Here is a 20,394-nt window from a genome sequence, read left to right as displayed (position 1 = left end):
ACTATTTCTCAGGTAATCCTAAATACAAAACTTCCAATAAGTAGAGAAAGCACGAATACTGGAATTTATGACAAGTATATTTCATATCAATTTATACAATATGTCACAACAAAAGTCTACACAGCATTAAGGAATTAATCAGATGAGAATTGAGCTCCCAATATCAGCTCCCAAAATCAAATTATTACAAATTCATCCAGTTACAAACACTACTTATAGACTAGTGCAGACCAGGAAGACATATTGTAATATCACGACTGTCTACTCTGAAAGAGGCACTGAAAAGGCTCAGGAAGGTAGGTCCAGAGAATGAATTGTCAAACTTTATGTAGCCCTTAGTGATTCTGAAATAATTAAGTCACAACATATAAATGAAAAATGGGATCCAGGATTCCAGGATACCACAGAGAATGGCAGACATCCTCCAAAATACCAATACGCATACCGCCTCATTGTGCTTTGGAGAGAATTCCAGTGGAAAGATATCAAATGCTTCTTCTGCACTCTAGCAATTACTAACCTCTGCTGGATAAGATGTGGGCAAATTGGTCACCACACACACATCTTCTGGACCTGCCCACAGACCCACACATTCTGGTCACACACATGAAAGCTCACAGAAATTCTTTTGATATATATTTCAATCAAAACCTCAAACTATTATGTCCTGATGGACACACCTCCAAATATCCATAACGACAAAGAGTGATACTTGTTCAAAATATTAAGAGCTACTGAAAGAGAATGCATCATTACACTATGGCTGACAAAACTAGAACCTACAACTGAGCTGTGCAGCATGGGGCACAGGTCACTTGCCGGTTTGAACTAGAGTAAATGGTGGATTCTCTGTAACTTGAAGTCTTTAAATCAAGATCTGAGGACTTCAGTAACTCAGCCAGAGGTTATGGGCCTATCACAGGTGTGAGCGGGTGAGGTTCTATGGTCTGTGATGTGCAGGAGGTCAGACTACATGGTCCTTTCTGGCCTTAAAATCTATAAGTCTATGAAATACAAGAAATTAACGGGATGAAATAAATCCCAGATGGAATCTGAAAGTCCTCGGGACTGTCTGAAGATCACTGGGCTCTAGCCAGTATTCCACTTATAACATATAAGAGACAAGGACAAATGGTAACAGCCCAGAATTAAAACCACATTACCTCACCCAGACAGGACATGCCCATCCATCCACCCACATAATAATACCTGGGCAGAAAGATTCTTCCCCAACCTACTACACATCTACCTACACCATACACAAACCCTACACTATGACAGGTTTCAGAGTAACAGCCGTGTTAGTCTGTATTTGCAAAAAGAAAAGGAGTACTTGTGGCACCTTAGAGACTAACCAATTTATTTGAGCATAAGCTTTCGTGAGCTACAGCTCACTTCATCGGATGCATACTGTGGATGAAGTGAGCTGTAGCTCACGAAAGCATATGCTCAAATAAATTGGTCAGTCTCTAAGGTGCCACAAGTACTCCTTTTCTTTTTGCAAACCCTACACTATGAGTTTGTGTACCTCTCCCTCTCTATGCACCAGTATATAATGACATGCAATTTTCTTATGTTCCTGTAAATGCCTTTTTAAAATACACACAACAAAAAGATATTATAATACAAATAATGATAACAATAAACAGTCTCACAGCTTGCCATGAAATCCATGTCAAAAACTGATCAGTGGATAAGACAATTGAAGGTTGTTGCTGTTTAGAAAAAAAATTATTAGCTTTTAAGGACAAATATAATAATATGATCAGCAATGGCCTTAATACAGGACCACCTAGAAACTCTGGAGAATAGATGTCATTCCATATGAACACTTATCATCTTAATTTGCACTTCTCAGTAATGGCAAACTGGTTCTTTAATATTATAGTACATACTCTCATTCAAATAAGGGCTTGTGACTCTCTGTTTTCACAGTAACATGATGTTTAGTTCAGTATGTTCAAATCTCTGTCCTCCATAAAATATCTTTTCTTTTTCAATTGAGTATATTTTTCAGAATCAAATAAAGCTTAAAAGAAACTGTCATATATGGGAATTGCAAATACTGCGTGCAGTTCTTGTCACCTCATCTCAAAAATGATATATCATAATTTAAAAAGGTACAAAGAAAGGCAACAAAAATGATTAGGGGTATGGAACAGCTTCCATATGAGGAGAGATTAAAACTACGGGGACCGTTTAGCTAAGAAAAGAGATGACTAAGGGGGAATATGACAGAAGTTTATAAAAGCATAAATGGTGTGAAGAAAGTGAACAGGGAAGTGTTATTTATCCCTTCACATAAAAAAAGAACCAGGGGTCACCCAATGAAATTAATAGGCAGCAGGTTTAAAACAAACATAAGGAAACACTTCTTCGCATAACACACAGTCAACCTGTGGAATTAATTGCCTAAGGATGTTATGAAGGCCAAAAGTATAACTGGGTTAAAAAAAGAATTAGATATGTTCACAGAGTTTAGGTCCATCAGTGGCTATTAGCCAAGGTGATTAGGGATGCAACCCCATGCTCTGGGTGTCCCTAAGCCTCTATCAGAAGCTGAGATGGGATGACAGGGATGGGAATGGATCACTTGATTATTGCCTTGTTTGTTCATTACAAACAATTAGGCTTTATTCATAATAATCATTTGGTAACTATGTTGACCCACCTTCCCTCCAGATTAGACAGTTAAACACCTCATTTGAGATACACCTGTATTGTAGGTCATTTTAACTACAAAAGGAACGTATTCCTTCAAAATGAATTCTGCTGCCAAAAGAACTGGAGGACAGAAAGAGAGGTGGGAAATAGGTTGTAGCTTGAGTCAGGGTAAAATGTTTTTACACTACAGTATTTTCCCCATCAGTACTGCACTAACAGGAATGAAGGTATACTTTGTCTGTGTTGGAATAAAAGCCCATAAGGGGCCTGCCACTGTAATTTACAGCAGCCCTGAGGCTGGCATACAATTTGCCCCAGGATCAGGGAGCTGCAGCTGGCTCCTTTGCATTCTCCTTCACCTCCACTACTGAGTCTAGCTAATACTGTGCATAGTTGAGAATCTGATGCCATAAAACTGTTCTTCACACTTCCCCCCGCCCCAACTTCCCAGGAAAACCTCCATGTGACTATTCTGAGGGTCTGCCTTGTTGCTAGGGAAATTAAGGGATTTTGAAAACTTGATTTTTGACAGGAAGCTAGCTTCAACCTTAAGCACAGAGGAGCTACCACAATGCTGGGATATGACAGATGTCCTGTTATTTATCTATCGGGATAAATGAGAAAATGGTGGGGGAGGAGAAGAAGAGTGCATGAATAGGAATCCTGATACACATAAAAACTTTTTTACCCCATCGTTTTCACCAAATTTTCATCAACAAAGTTCATCAATTGGAAAATTTCGACCAGTTCTAGAAGTAGCCTTGTCACTGCAAGGATACAACATGTCATGTTTCTGGTCTATTTTAAAAAACTGACTTTAGTTCTAAAGAGAAAGCCCCATCAGCCACCCCCAATGAGCATGCTCCTGCTGACATAGCGCTGGGCACACTACTACTTATACTGGCGTAATTTACGTCACTCAGGAGGGTGTTTTTTCACACCCATGAGCAACAAGTTTTGCTGACATAAGTGGTAGTGTAGACATGGCTCAAGGCTGACTGCAAAGAGTTACACAGGGGTCTCACAAAAGTGGGTGACTGGGCAACAAAATGGCAGGTGAAATTCAACACTGATAAGTGCAAAGTAATGAACATTAGAAAAAATAATCCTAACTACACATATATAATGATGTATTCTAAATTAGCTGTGACCACTCAAGAAAGAGATCTTGGCGTCGCCTTGGATAGTTCTCTCAAAACTTCCACTCAATACACAGCAGAGATCAAAAAGGCTAACAGAATGTTAGGAACTATTAGGAAAGGGATAGAAAATAAGACAGAAAATATCATAATTCCACTATATAAATCCAGGATGCACCCACACTTTGAATACTGTGTCCACTTCTAGTCGCCCCATATCAAAAAGGATATAGTGGAACTGGAAAAGGGTAGGAGGAAGACAACAAAGATGATCCAAAATATAGATCAGCTTCCATATGAGGAGAGACTAAAAAGATTAGGGCTGTTCAGTTTAGAAAAGGGACAACTGCAGGCGGGGGGAGATATCATAGTGGTCTATAAAATCATGACTGGTGTGGAAAAAATGAATAGAGAAGTGTTATTTTTTGTTTCACACAATACTAAAACCAAGGATCACTCAATGAAATTAATAGGCAGCAGGTTTAATACAAAGTAAACAAGAGGAAGTGCATTAACCTGTGAGACTCATTACCATGGTATGCTGTGATGGCCAAAAGTAAAACTGGGTTCAAAAAAGAATTAAATAAATTCATGGAGGATACATCCTTGGCTATTAGCCAAGATGGTCTGGGATGCAACCCAATGCTCAGGGGCTACCCTAAACCGTTGACTGCCAGAAGCCAGGAAGAGAAGACAGGCTTGGAGCTCTGCAGCTGCCCTGTTCTGTACACTTCCCCTGAAGCTTTGGTACTGCCCACTGTAGCAGGCAGGATACTGGCTACATGGACCACTGGTCAGACCCAGTATGGCCGCTCTTGCGTTGCTTTTGTGTTGAGGGATGAGGGTGCCCGGAGCAGTTCCATCTTCTTTCTAAGAAGGCTTTGGAAGAGGTGGAACTGATGGGGAGGGCAGACATTTCTCACCCTCCTCAGCACAACAAGAAGAGGCAAGGCAGTGTCCGTTGTCTTTAGAAAAAAAGCTTCCCTTACCCTGATGGTAGCCAGGAGCTGTTTGTGAAGCCACCAGTAAGCTCCTTCGTCAACATCTAGGACTAGGAAGCCCTGATCTGGAGGGTGCTCTAGTGGAATAAAATTAATTAATTAATTAATTAAACACAGTATAAAATAGCTTCCTCTTCTTTTTTTCTTAAGCTCTCAGAAAACTGAAAAGGTAGGCTCTGATCAGTGCATTTCCAGGAGATGAGCCATAAATATCATTCCTTACCAATTTTGTCCCTTTCCCTTATGCAAATATTGATTTTTTAAAATGAAACAAACTAGGAAGGTTTTATTTATGAAATTCTATTTAAATTAATGCCTTATCATACCAAAGCATCTTTGTGGAACAGCATCAAAAATTCCCACATAGTGCTAGGAATAAAAATGCATGGAAAACAGGGAGAATAAAAACAAGATATTGGTTTTAGGTCCCCTATCTCCTCCCAAAATGTATGGTTTATTATTAATTTCATAACAATGAAGTGGTGTATTAGCAAAAAGTAAAACAGGACTTGTTTAATCAAAAAGCTATTTTACATAAATAAATCTAGAGATGAAAGTTCTTGGCAGTAACCCTTTGAAAGGAGATTTTCTGAAATGAAATGTTAATGCATTAAAAACAGCTGGTGCCATGTAGCTGCTCTTCCTATCCCTGGATGAACGTTTACAGATGATTTGGTCTCATTTTATTTTTAGACTCCTATACTCAAATACATTAATTACACAGAATTATACAGCCAGCTATTCCCGCATTAAATAATCTGAATATTACAAACACAATTCAAAGTGCAAGTAAAATGCAAATTGAGATATGGACAGCCTATTAGAGCTGGTCGGGAAAAAAAAACTTTTTGTCTGGAAGGTTTCTCGGGTCCATGATGGAATTTCTGGTCAAAACTAAAGAGAGACCAAGAGAATGAAACCAAATTCCAAAACCTTTAGTGTTTTTTGTTTGTTTGTTTTTTGCAAAGCAGAATTCTCATTTTCGGGAGAGCCCTACAGTCCCACACTGACCTCTAAGGCTTATATCAGAGACATGTGACTACTGGGTATAGGCATTTTAACATAACAAGGAAATGAAACAAACTCCAAGATGAATCAGTAAAGGCTTTTCCTCTCAAACCTGTAACAGAATGTAAAGAATAATTATATCAGTGAGGATAAAGTGCTGCTTCACCAGTTTCTATATCTATCTTCATCTCTAATGCACACAGCACCTTTGCTTCTAGGCACTAGATGTCAAATCCTGGCCCCACTGAAGTCAGTGGGAGTTTTGCCATTGACTTCAATGAAGTCAGGATTTGACCCCAGATACAGGAGTAAGTATTACATCACACCAGAATATGCCCTAAAATGAACCCAATGCTCCTCCTTTTTTTGAGCTTCCTACTCACCTGGTTCCAGTCTGCAAAGGCTGTTACACTACTCCACTACTGGGAAAAGCCCTGCTTCAAGGGGGTGTAACTTGCACCAGCATTAAGAGTAGAGAAACTTGTAATCATCCCACTATCCAGTAGTAGTGTATTCCATGGCCAAGGGCCATCTACACACTGGCTATGGCTACACTACAACGCTTGCAGCTGCACCACTGTAGTGCTGCTCTCTCATCAATTTAATTACTCCAGCCCCCACAAGCGGCTGGTAGCTGAGTCGGCAGGAGAAGCTCTACTACTGATATAGCACTGTCCACACCAGCGCTTAGGACGGTATAACTTATGTCACTCAGGGGGGTGGCTTATTCACACCTGTGAGTAAGTTATACTGACTTAAGCTGTAGTGTATACATAGCCTAACCTTTAGGCACCTTTTCAGTGACATACAATGGGAATTGGGCATGCAATGCTTTCAATAATTAACAGGAGTCGTACATCACAGTAAAAATGTATTTACAGAGAAAATTTCAAATTACTTTCTCTGATTCAGCAATGCAAAGCTCACCCTTAAGATGTGAGCTTTCTTCTTTGCTCCTTGCAGTGCCCCAATATAAATATGGCTTCATACAGATGCTTAACTGATTTGAAAAACAATCATTTCAGCTCACATTACTCTGCACCATTGTGTTGTGTGTGCAAGATGGACGTTAAGACAAGTGCACCAGTGCGTAAATGCACAAGCCTTTTACCCTTTAAGAAGAATTTTACATTCTGACTTGGATCGCAACTGAGAATCAGTATGATGGCTTCACTTTAGTTTCCATTTGTCCACCTTAACAAACCACAAACAAGTCACCTAATTTCAGCCAGATTCACAAACTTTGCTCAGAAGAGACCCTGCACTGGAATAATAAAGATATTGCAGGTCAGGAACAGACTTCATTGACAAATGGTGTGGGAAAGCTTGCACAGTCCATGTTTGCACTGCAGCAACTTCTTTCTTGTGCAAAGTTACTGAGAGTTATATGTGCACCTCAGGGACACAATATAAGCCCTAGGCATAGGTCAAGTCAGTATATAATTTAATTTTTTTTTTATTTTAAAAAATGCTTCTCTCTTCCTTTTGCTGTGACGGGGTGGACTAAGCCCAGGGACCCTCAGGGTCCTGCCACACCCACCCCAGGAAAGGAGCTGTAGAGCTAAGTCCTCTGAGTGGCCTAGAGAGACTGTGAAGGCCTAGCCAATCAGAAGGTTGCAGGCTAGTATAAAAGGAGCTGCAGTACAGCCCAGAGTCAGTTCCTTGCTAGAGCCAGAGGAGTTCAGCTGGGGCTCCTGGCTGGCCAAAGGGAACTGCAGCACCATGGACAGCTCAGTGCTGGCAGTGACCAGGGGAGCAAGAAGGAGCTCCTGGCAGGCTGCTGGAACTGAATATAAGACTTCAGCCCTATGGAAAGGGTGACACATTGGTGAAGACTGGGGCTGCAGGGAAGTGGTCCAGGGAACTGAAGTAGTTTCATTAAAGGAACATGGCAGCATGTGGCTGCTATTCTTAGGGTCCCAGGCCAGAACCTGGAGTAGTGGGTGGGCCCAGGTCCCTCCCCCATATAGGACACTGGGAAAGTGGCCTACAATCGGACAGCAATAAACCTCTAGAAGAGGAACTGAACAGTTAAGAGGCCCAGCTGGAGAGCTGGGGCCTGAAGAGACCAAGAGGGTGAAACCATTGCTTCCCTGGTGATATGGGCCAGGACTGTTTAAAGACTGCAGACACATCCAACCAGAAAGGGGGCTCATAAGAGGTGGGTGCCACTCCGTTATATTAAGACTAAACAAATAACAGGGAAAAAGAACTAACTGACTATACAGGGAGATAGTGAAAATACTTTCCTATAAATGACTGCTCAATGTGCAATGTAAGTAAACTGAAACAATATTCCATGCATAGTACTCCTAGATGTTACTTGTAGTAATAATAGGTAAAAGACTCACATATTTTTCACATACAACATTTAAAATAGTTTTTTAGCAAACAGAATGTGTCACATTTTACATTCTTTGGATAATGAAAAAATATCACAGCATCACACCAAATGTCTATCGGGTGCAAATCCTGCTCAACTTTGAGGATCTCCCATTATTAAGTGTCTGTTACCCCAGGTTACATACATTAAACCCCTATTTGCACTGCTAAGAGGGCTTTATACTTCTGGAAGGATAGTTCTTGGGATTGATGCTCTTCATCAGCTAGGAGGTGTAAAAAGAAACATCGCTGAGATATGGAAATAACTATTTTTTTTATATCCGAATGACATGGACTTTCGTCCCACAGGAGCATACCATTGCAGAACACAGTAGGTTCTGCACAATACTGGAAGTGGTAAAGACTGAATATCCTGCCCCACTTGATACTATATTGTCACTGTTCAAAAGGTACAGATGAGCTTAGAGGCTATGGTTGGGGCTGGCTGAAAATTTTCCATCAAGCTATCTTTGGATAGATAGTTGGATTTTTGACTACATTACATTTTTTAAAATAAACTGTTTGCTTTCACATAATATTTCAAGTATTCTAAAATTTGTCAGCCAGAACATGGAAAACTTTGATTTTTTTTCAACAAAAACTTTTTTTCATTTTCATCAAAATTTTCCACAGCAAAGAGCTTCATTTTCTAATCAGATCTAACGATGATAGCAATAAAATGTTTGTGCTTTATTGCTAGACCTGCCAGCTGTCAGAGCTGAAAGGAAGACAACCAGTTCATCACAGTCAAGAATTAAAACGTGGAAAGTGTGGATGGGGCTAACGGTAACCTCAGTAGCATCTTCATAACGTTGAAGAACTTGGTTTTGATCATTTCTGAACATGAGATACCAAAACACAAACCAAAATTTTCAATAAGAAATGGAGAGATGACACTAGTATTAATGTTGGACTTTTTTTAAATAGTTGAGTCTCATTACCTCATTATTGACTTCTGCAGGCTTTTTCTTTGCATCTCCTATGTCCAAATAGCTGGGGGAAGAGAAAAGAATGGTATAGGTTACTTATAGCAGCATTTAATCTCAACAAAAAATATTTTTTTCTTACATTTAATTAAATTAGCATGAGTAAAATAAGACGTAGGGAGTTTTCACTTCTATAATTATAACCAAAGTGTTATACTGAAACAAACTGACTACTTGCAGCACTGAGAAGCATAAAGTGCCCTTAATTCAGGTTTCTAATAAAAAACTTTACCAGATGCCTACAACTCAGAGACCGATACAAAAGACAGAGGAGGAGTCACCAGCTAGAGTCGGGGGCCCAGCCCTGGTAAAAAGCACAGCCCCTCACTAATCCAGGTCTTAGGAAGAGGCTAAGATACTATTGTGATGAGGGCCAGCAAATAGATTAGATGTATAGGTGTTGTGCTAGGATTCCTATCATGGTGCTAACTCTGGCCCCTGCTCAAGCACTCCATCTTTCTGATCAGCCTCTAGTAGTAGCTGTATGATAAATCTGAAACCTTCCTCCATTCCCCTTTAACTAATCATTTTCAAAATCACTTAAGTTACTTAGGAACCAAAATCCCATTTTCAAAAGCACTTAAATCACTTAGGAGTGTAAGCCCCTTTGACTTTCAATGGTTAGTCACTTTGGAAAATTTTATCTATTGGCGCTTGCATTCATGTGACAGAACCAGCTTCCCTTCACAGCTTTTCACTTGTAAGAACAACATGCCTCCATTCACACAGTCTACAGTACATTAAAACTAGGGCTGTCAAGCGATTAAAAAAATTAATAGAGATTAATTGCGCTGTTCAACAATAGAATACCATTTATTTTAAATATTTTTGGATGTTTATTATATTTTCAAATATATTAATTTCAATTACAATACAGAATACAAAGTGTACAGTGCTCACTTTATATATATTTTTGATTACAAATATTTGCACTGTAAAAAACAAAAAATATATTTTTCAATTCACCACATACAAGTACTGTAGTGCAATCTCTTTATCATGAAAGTTGAACTTACAAATGTAGAATTATGTACAAAAAAACTGCATTCAAAAATAAAACAATGTAAAACTTTAGAGCCTACAAGTCCACTCAGTCCTACTTCTTGGCCAGCCAATCACTCAGTCAAAACAAGATTGGTTACAATTTGCAGGAGATAATGCTGCCCGGTTCTTGTTTACAATCTCACCTGCAAGTGAGAACAGGCATTCGCATGGCACTGTTGTAGCTGGCATTGCAAGGTATTTACATCCCACATGCACTAAACATTCATATGTCCCTTCATGCTTCAACCACCATTCCAGAGGACATGCGTCCATGCTGATGATGAGTTCTGCCTGATAATGATCCAAAGCAGTGCGGACTAATGCATTTTCATTTTCATCATCTGAGTCAGATGCCACCAGCAGAAGGTTGATTTTTTGGTTGGTTTTTTTTGGTGGTTTGGGTTCTGTAGAGTCCACATCAGAGTGTTGCTCTTTTAAGACTTCTGAAAGAATGCTCCACACCTCATCCCTCTCAGATTTTGGACGGAATTTCAGATTCTTAAACCTTGGGTCGAGTGCTGTAGCTATTTTTAGCAATCTCACATAGGTACCTTCTTTGCATTTTGTCAAATCTGCTGTGAAAGTGTTCTTAAAACAAACATGCGCTGGGTCATCACCCGAGACTGCTATAACATGAAATACATGGCAGAATGTGAGTAAAACAGAGCAGAAGACATACAATTCTCCCCCCAAGGAGTACAGTCACAAATTTAATTGATGCATTATTTTTTTAGCGAGCATCATCAGCATGGAAGCATGTCCTCTGGAATGGTGGCCGAATCATGGAAGGGGCATATGAATGTTTAGCATATCTGGCAAGTAAATACCTTGCAACATCAGCTACAAAACTGCCATGTGAATGCCTGTTCTCACTTTCAGGTGACACTGTAAATAAGAAGCAGGCAGCATTATTTCCAGTCAACGTAAACAAACTTGTTTGTCTTAGCGGCTGGCAGAATAAGAAGTGGGACTGAGTGAACTTGTAGGCTCAAGTTTTACACTGTTTTGTTTTTGAGTGCAGTTATGTAACTAAAAAAAATCTGCATTTGTAAGTTACGCTTTCACGATAAAGAGATTGCACTTCAGTACTTGTATGAGGTGAATCGAAAAATACTATTTCTTTTGTTTATCATTTTTACAGTGCACATATTTGTAATCAAAACTAATAATAAAAAGTGAGCATTGTGCACTTTGTATTCTGTGTTGTAATTGAAATCAATATTGAAAATGTAGAAAAACATCCAAAAATACTTACTAAATTTCAATTGGTATTCTATTGTTAAAAGTGAGATTAATCATGATTATTTTTTAATTGCGATTAATTTTTTTGAGTTAATCACGTACGTTAGCTGCCATTAATTGACAGCCCAAATTAAAACCTATATTCCCATCCAAAAAAACTTTGATAAGGTGATGTTTGGACTGGAGTACACATGGTTGTTTGACTGCATATTGCCTTTCAAGAAAATTAGAGTTAAAAAAAACAAACCCTCATACTTAGGAACTTGGAGTTGGACTCCTTGAACAAAGCACCCAAACTAACTTAACTCTGCCCTCATAGTTATACACTGAAAAACTAAGAAAAATATAGGTCTCCCATGTGTGCCAGGCACCAGGAGCTGAGAATGCACAGAGATTTTGGCTGGAACTCTGTGCAGGAACTTGCAATGGTGCATGTGCTGGAGCCCAGGATGCTGCAGTGGGTAGTTGTATCTCAACACAGTGCTTCATTTTGGCACTTCCTGCAGAAGTTAAAGATGAACTGGCAGATGGCTGGAGTTCAAGTGTCTCCTTTAAGCTGTCTTTGCCAGGAGCATCAGATTCATTGGCAGCTGGTCAGTGCTCAATACAGGGTTTTCCCCATTAGCACTTTCAGTTGGAAGCCACACACGTATCAGCAGGCAATCAGCACTCAGTGCAGGGTCTGCCCAGTGGCATTTTCTGCTGGGAGTTCCACGTGCATCTGCAAGTGAGCTGAGTTCAGTACAGGGTCTCCCCAACAGATTTTCTTGAAAGCAGTCACAAATGTATTGGTAGATGAGCAGAGTTTGATACACATCTCCCATTGGCACTGGAAATAATGGTGCCAAAGCACTAAGGCTCTAGAGGATTGAACTGAAGTATTCAGAGTGCTGGAGTATCAAGATACAACAAGGCTTCAAGGCAACACGTCCAACACCAAGGCAAAGCACTGAAACACCAGAGATGAAAATGCACAGACTCTGCAAGACAAGGGTAAGGTTCCAAAGTAAAGTGCCCACGCCTCAAAATAAACTACTGAGGCTTCTCCAGGTATAAAGATGCCAGGGCTTACTGAGTGGGGTGGCAACCTAAAACTTACAAGGCTAAAAAGGACAAAGGTGTCAGAAGGAATAGATACCTCACAAGAAAAAGTGTCAAAGGCCGAGAACAAATCGCCAAAGCACTAAAGGCTTGTCCACATGGCAAGGTAGTGCACAGAATCCATAGCGCACTAATCAGCCATGCACTAAGTTGCTGTGTAACTCCTGCTACCGCAGTACAGAACTTTTAGTGGGTGCACACTGTGACGGGTCGGATCACAGACACCCCCTTGGGACTTGCCACCTGATGTGCTGAGACTACTTCTAAGCCCGTTTTCCCTGGCAGCTTGGGACTTCAGTGCCCTGCCTGGTTCGAGCCAGACACGCTAGCCTGCTACAAACACAGACCCAGGTCTGAACTACGTCCCACAAACTGCAGGCTTAACTGAAAACAACTTGAGAAGTGTTCCTGTCTCCAACACCCAGCTCCCAATGGGGTCCAAACCCCAAATAAATCCATTTTACCCGGTATAAAGCTTATACAGGATAAACTCATAAATTGTTCACCCCCATAACACTGATAGTGAGATATGCACAGCTGTTTGCCCCCCCTCCCCCAGGTATTAATACATACTCTGGGTTAATTAATAAGTAAAAAGTTATTTTATTAAATACAAAAAGTAGGATTTAAGTGGTTCCAAGTAACAACAGACAGAACAAAGTGAATTACCAAGCAAAATAAAATAAAACACGCAAGTCTAAGCCTAATACAGTAAGAAAACTGAATACCGACAAAATCTCACCCTCAGAGATGTTTCTATAAGCTTCTATCACTGCCTGATGCCTTCCTAGTCTGGACACAATTCTTTCCCCTAGTACAGCCCTTGTTCCAGCTCAGGTGGTAGCTAGGGGATTTCTCATGACTGCAGCCCCCTTTGTTCTACTCCACCCCCCCTTATATATCTGTTGCACAGGGCGGGAATCCTTTGTCCCTCTCTGGGTTCCCACTCCTCCTTCTAAATGGAAAAGCACCAGGTTAAAGATGGATTTCAGTACCAGGTGACATGGTCACATGTCCTGTGAGACCCCCCAACCCTTCATTCCTCCCAGCCTGACTCACAGGAAGGCCTGCAAGCAAACAGAGCCATCCACAGTCAATTGTCCTGGTTGATGGGAGCCATCAAGATTCCAAACCACCATTAATGGCCCACATTTTGCATAATTACAATAGGCCCTCAGAGTTATACTTCATATTTCTAGTTTCAGATACAAGAATGATACATACATACAAATAGGATGACCACACTCCATAGATTATAAGCTTTGCAATGATACCTTACCGCACATACCCGCTTCATACAAGAGATCTTTTGCATGAAGCATATTCCAGTTACATTATATTCACACTCATTAGGATATTTTCATAAAATCATATAGAATGCAACGTCACACATGCATCTAATTAGTGTGCAGTAGGCTACAGCGCAATGGCTTTACACCCCAGCTTGCCACTCACCATTAGTCTCTGTGTGGACAAGCCATAAGATCAAGCTCTATACACACGTACACACACAGCATACCTTCATTTAGCACAGTTGAAAATGACTACACAAGCTGGAAGGCAGTAGAGGATCAGGTCTGGTATGTTTAGAAAAGCAATTTTATATAATTGGCAACTTTTCCTCTTCTTGGACAGTGGCTTTACAGTAGAGTGGGATTTTTCAAAAGTGCTCAGCAATGGCCTAATCCTGCTTTCAATGAAGATAGTGGTAAAATTCCCATTGACGTCACCAGGAGCAAGATTAGGCCAATGCTGAGTGCTTTTGAAAATCCCAATCTATATCTATTGCACCATTTTAAAAAAGAATGTATATTGTCAGAAGAGACAGACATGAAGATGGCATACTAATGCGGGAATTCTGCACTACTGCGTGTGCGCAGAATTCATGTCTCCCACAGATTTCTTTGCTTCCCCACAGAAAAATTACTTCCAACAGGGAAGCAAAAGGAAGCTGCAAAAGTGGTCATGCTCCTCTCCCCAGCAGCATGGGCGTGTTGTTTTGCGCACTCAGAGGAGCCGTCAGAGAGGTAGATCACCACAGGGGATGCCCAGACCAGTGGCTCCTACCCTGTGTCAGGCTCAGCTCTAGTCCCAGCTGGGCTGGGGGTGGAGGACAGGACTGCCTCTTCTCCTGCAAGAAGTGACCTGGTCCAGGTCAGATCCACCCTTGGAAACCTCCCCCAGCTGCAAGAAGCACCGCACATACGCCCAGCTTCCTGGCCCCATTGCTCCTCAGCTGTGGGAGGAGGGAGTCTCTGTACAGGGAGCTGCCCCTCCCTCTGCCCAACCCCCATTAAGACCCCCCCTCCCATACCCAAACCCCAGTCCCGAGCCTCACCCCCCTCCACACCCAGAACCATCCCACTGAGTCCCCCACACCTGAACCTCCGCTTGCTGAGCCTTACCCCCTGCATCTGGAGCCTTCCCTGCACTCAGACCCCTCCCCACCACCAAACCCCCACCCCTCATCCAGACATCCACCCCTCCACCCAGGCTACCCTCACTGAGCCCCTTACGCTCAAACCCAAACCTCAATGAGCCCCACACCCCCCTGCACCTGGACCACCCTGGCAAACCACCTAGACCCCCACCCTACCAAGCCCCATTCCCCCAGCACCTTGACTTCCCCTGCAGAGCTCCATTCCCCCCACACCCAGAACCCCCCAACACACCCCTGTGCATCCATATCCTCCCCACTGAGCTGCCTGCACTCAGATTGTCCACCCAGAACCCTCTCCCCCCACACCTGGATCTCCCCACACTAAGCTCCTCCACACTTGGATTCTGCTGGGCTGCCCATACCTGGTGTGCCTTGCATGGAGGGACAGGGCCCTGGGGTATTTCTGGGGCAGGCCTGGCTCTAGCACTGTGTCAGGGTCAGGTGCAGCCTCACCACCGAGTCAATGTCCAGAGGTGGAGGGCTGCAGAGCGATCTCCCATCTCCGTTCAGCTAGTGGCCTGTGCTCCCCACTGCCATGCTGGAGCCTCCACATTTATTTATTGACAAATAAAATTTGCCAAATTTTAAAATATTGTGTGCAGAAATTTTATTTGTTTTGGTGCAGAATTCCGTCAGGAGTAAGTTATGGGGTCTAAACAGGGTTTGGGGGTTTGAAGTTCAAGCTCTAAAGATGGGAAATAGCCACTTAACCTTAAATATATAATTCTGCAATTATTGAAAGCACAATTCCTTTCTCGGTCCCGGTTGTTCACGTGCTCCCCCACCCCCACAGATTTCTGCTAGGATTCACACCAGAATGTCAGAACCATCTAGTGAGGGCTGCTTCCCTCATTCCCTTTGCCGTGCCCATAAGGTGACCAGGTGCTCCAATTTTATAGCGACAGTTCTGATACTCAAGGGGATATCTTATGTAGGCTCCTATTACCCCCATTCCAATACTTCACACTTGCTATCTGGTCACCCTACTTGCCCAGGAGCTGCCCCGGCCCATGTCTCTGCAGAGCTCATCCCTTCCCTGCTCCTCCCCACTGCGACTGGCAGCAGTTCCTGTCCCTTCCCACTCGCTCAGCACCAAAGGCAGCTAACACCTCCAGACTGCTGCTGGCCACCGATATAAGCCAGCCGCTTCCTGTACCCTGGCTGCAGTGCAGGCAGGAGGGGGTGAAGGAGGCATTGTGTATTGTGGGGCCCTCAGGAACCTGCAGGGGTGGTTGGGATCTGGCAGAGGGGAGGAGGAGGAGGTGACACCAAACCCCAGCCCAGGGAGAGAGCGGTAAGGGGTGTCCAGTGCAGCCTGGCTCCTTCCCTTCCCTGCCAGTGCCCAGTGATGCCATCCTGGGCTGGAGGTGACTCCTGCCATGGCCTGCCCTTCCACACAGACAGCAGCAGCAGCCTGGTAGAGTGGCCTCCTACACATGCCTCTAGCTGCAGGAGCTGAGGGGCGCAGACAGGGCACAGGGGCTCAGCCCACTCCGGACAGCCTGAGCTACCTGCTGAAGGTGGGGGAGGGATACACTGAAGGCGGCGCAGCGAGTGACTGTAAGGCCATGCGGCTTGCGCCCCCACCCTCACCCCCCATGTCATCTCTTCTGACAGGGTTCACACAGAACCTTTAAATTGTGGGGGGCTCCCCAACTATCAACAGTTACGTGTTGTCTCTGTTAAAAGGCCCAAAAGTATGGAACTCACTGTCAGAAGAAATAGAACAAGCACTAACCCTAAGCCCACCACTTCGCCAAGGCTTTCCCACAACATTCTCACAACCATTTGTTAACCAAAAAAAACAACAACGCTAAGCATGCTTTTTGGTGGCAGGGCAGGGTAGGGCAGGGAGAGAGCAAAAACACTGTCATCTTTTAAATAACAGGAGATACTCAGCTACTATGGTTATATAAAAAGAAAAGGAGGACTTGTGGCACCTTAGAGACTAACCAATTTATTAGAGCATAAGCTTTCGTGAGCTACAGCTCACTTCCTCAGATGCATATCGTGGAAACTGCAGCAGGCTTTATATATACACAGAGAATATGAAACAATACCTATTCCCACCCCACTGTTCTGCTGGTAATAGCTTATCTAAAGTGATTTCCAGCACAAATCCAGGTTTTCTCACCCTCCACCCCCCCACACAAATTCACTCTCCTGCTGGTGATAGCCCACACGGCTGCTACTCTGAAACCTATGGTTATATAGAGAGCCATGTACCTACCTGGAATGAACAGAATATTTTAAACATTTAAAAAAACAATCAAGAAACAAAATTGTTTGGAAGGTCTAATCTGCAAGGCTCATCCAACTTTATCATACACACTTCTGCACTGTATTCTTCCAGTGCGGCTTCCCCAAATATTACTGAGCACCAAATGTTCATCCCAAATGCAGACAGTTACCATGCAGTGAAAATAATACATTATGCTGCAAGGATGGTGTATCTCTTGGTGTTACGGACTGTTTCTTTTATTTTTGTAAAGTGCCAAGCAGAGATACTAGAATGCTAATTCTATGTTAAGCCTTAAAGAGGGAACCCTCTCCCCACTACACAAAGCTGCATTAAATTTCCTCTGTCACATTTACTTAGATTTTAAACTCTTTGGGGCAGGGACAGTCTTTCTGTTCTGTATTTGTACAATGCCTGGCACAGTAGGAGCCTAGTCCCTAACTGGGGCTCCACGGCGCTGCCACAATACAAATAATAAAGGTTCAATGAGAATGTTTTATTACATTTTGTAATTATTTTTTTCATTCACCACTCACTTGAGTTTCTTGAAGGCCTCCCTGCCACCAGCCACGTACTGCTCTCCGCTCTGGAGCTCCTCCAGCTGACGGACGCGATGTCCACCCCGGGGGGTGTAGATGCTACGCACAGCCCCAAAAGGCGCCTTCACCCCACCTGTCACCTCTTTCAGGAAGACCTCGAAGTTGGACACCTTCTTCTCATGGACGACTACCCGGTGCCCCGGGAAGAACGGGTCACCATTGCGATATACCAGCACACTCTTCACCATCGGCTGTGACAGGCAGGTCGGCTTCGCGGTGGGGCTACTCATGTTCACCTCCTCTCTCTGCTGTGGCCAGACAGTCAGTGCTGCCCTCCGGGCACTGTCTGCACCTGTTTATTCAACAAGAATGTTCCTCTCTCACACACACTGTCAAATACCTGTGATGCATGAACTGTGTACACACATGCACACAATACCTGCACCAAGAACCACCTCCAATAGGCGAATCCCTCTCTAAAGCAACCAGGGAGGGATGAGAGCCTCCCTAAGGTTTCCAGTACAATTCTGTTCAGCCCTTAAAGAGCAACCTCTGCTAGGCAACCGATTCTTGCTGTGCCCTGGAGCCTGGGGTGGCTAATACAGATTACACTAAGCCATACCCAAAAAAAAATATATACAGATCTAAAGGAGGAGAAAAAGTGACTGAGCATAGTAAGGAATTCATAGTAGTCCTGCCGGGATCTTTACAGCCTCACTTTGCACTTGCAGCTCTCTTCTTTCATAAGTGGTTTTACTCTGTTGCTCAGGAAACTTTATCCTACTTCTTCTTCCCTCCCCTTCCCACCTCAAAAGAAAAAAAAGAAAGAAACCCAGCCAAGTGAGGACGGCTGCCAGACTGCAACAAACCAGACAGATTAAGCCTAAACACACCAACCAAATCAGAGCGGGGCGAGTAATGAGAAAAGGAGGGAGAGGGGGCTGAGTCACAAATATTTTATTTGGAAAAAATGGCATGAAATTTGTACCTATTTCAGAATTATTCACCTGACCCTATGCAATGGGGAGGGTGGAAATATTTTTGAAAAATTTCAGAAAACTCATTGAATAAGTTATTTGATGGGTTTCATTTGCCCACCTCTGTATCAACATAATTATATGGAAACAGTCAGCACCTCCTAGGATGAATGGTCCCCTTAGGCCCCGCCATGTGATCAACAGCAGGTGCATCATTCAAACACCAAAAGCCTGGCAGAGGGAAGAAAAGCAGAAACCCGAGTGCAGACAGGGGACAAAGGTAATTCAAGTCAGGAGTGGCAGGAGGTGAGGAATGGGAGCTGGGAGCAGCACCTGGCCTGGGGAGGTCCAGGACACTCTCTCTCTCTCTCTCTCTCGGTGTATGTGTGTGGCTCTCTCTTCACCTAGCACTCAGCTCTGAGCCACCTGGTGCATGGCACTGCTGCACGCGGGACACTGTTGCTGAGTGTGTGTCTCATCCTCCTCTCTGGGGCTCCCAAGGGTGGGGAGAGAAGGAGGCACAAGCCGTGGCAGTTGGTTCTTGCTGTTGCTCAAGGAGCTTCTCCTGGGGGAGGAGAGGTGGGGGAGAATGTTGTTATTTGCCACAGTTTCCATAGCAACCCAGGTAGCTCAAGAGAAAAGAGCATGGCTGAACCCTCCCCCGCCCCCCGCCGCCGCCCCAGGGGGATGTGGGGGAGGGAACCAGTGTGAGCCTGCAGGGGTGGAGGAAAGCTTGTAAGAGCCCAAAAAGGCGGGGGGGGGGGGTGTGGAGAGCTCCTGTGCACCTGAGGCAGGGTGAAAAGATGAACTCTAAGAGCTAAACTTCAGGGAGAAGTTTAAAGTCACCACACCTCTGGCAGGACACTATGCAATGCCACAATTCCCATCAACGCTCTGGACTATGTCTACACAGCAACAGGAACAGTTGCAGAGGCTGAGACAGAGAATACAGCCATGCTACGCTACAGCAGATCAGTACTGGGTTTATTATCTTCTTGTTATTTAAATAAATAATGTTTTCTCCTTTATAACAGACTCCCCCAAAGCAGAGACTGTGACTGTCCCCCCTCATCATACAAGGTGTACAAGAGAGGGGTGAAGACTCCTTCTTATCTCCCCACATATCTGCACACAAGGGCCGGATCTATGTTCCCATTCGTCCATCCCTCTTTCTGAATGTTATCCATACTAGAAAAAAGAAAAGGAGGACTTGTGGCACCTTAGAGACTAACCAATTTATTAGAGCATGAGCTTTCGTGAGCTACAGCTCACTTCCTCAGATGCATATCGTGGAAACTGCAGCAGGCTTTATATATACACAGAGAATATGAAACAATACCTATTCCCACCCCACTGTCCTGCTGGTAATAGCTTATCTAAAGTGATTTCCAGCACAAATCCAGGTTTTCTCACCCTCCACCCCCCCACACAAATTCACTCTCCATACTAGAGAAATTCACTGGATTGAAAGTATTTCTGACGCTGTGAATAATAGTTCAAAAATACCCAAGATACATTGCACAAGGGAAGTCTCAGACTGCATTTTCCTTATTAATGTGCTTCAAACTTATTCAGACAATTTACCTTCAAATATTCTGGTGTGATCTGGGGTGAAATCCTGCCTCCACTGAA

The 20,394-nt window shown here is 43.3% G+C and overlaps 1 protein-coding gene across 3 annotated transcripts in view; it reads right to left on the bottom strand.

Moving 5' to 3' along the window:
* Positions 1 to 18,488, bottom strand: part of DCDC2 (doublecortin domain containing 2) — a 142,475-nt gene extending 123,987 nt beyond the window's left edge. For 2 of the 3 annotated variants that reach the window (XM_084620383.1, XM_084620384.1), the window contains exons 1-2: positions 17,783 to 18,488; positions 9,136 to 9,187 (exon numbers count right to left, since the gene is read on the bottom strand). In XM_084620383.1, the coding sequence (XP_084476509.1) occupies positions 9,136 to 9,187; positions 17,783 to 18,075 (345 nt within the window). In that variant the 5' untranslated portion in view covers positions 18,076 to 18,488. The remainder of the gene's footprint in view (positions 1 to 9,135; positions 9,188 to 17,782) is intronic. The other variant, XM_084620385.1, reaches the window with a different exon arrangement.
* Positions 18,489 to 20,394: the final 1,906 nt, after the last annotated feature.

The sequence above is a fragment of the Lepidochelys olivacea genome, assembly GCF_965140295.1.
Source record: "Lepidochelys olivacea isolate rLepOli2 genome assembly, chromosome: 2".
Classification (NCBI taxonomy): Eukaryota; Metazoa; Chordata; order Testudines; family Cheloniidae; genus Lepidochelys; species Lepidochelys olivacea.
The sequence above is the reverse complement of the archived record's forward strand: the minus strand, read 5'-3'. Positions and strand labels throughout refer to the sequence as shown.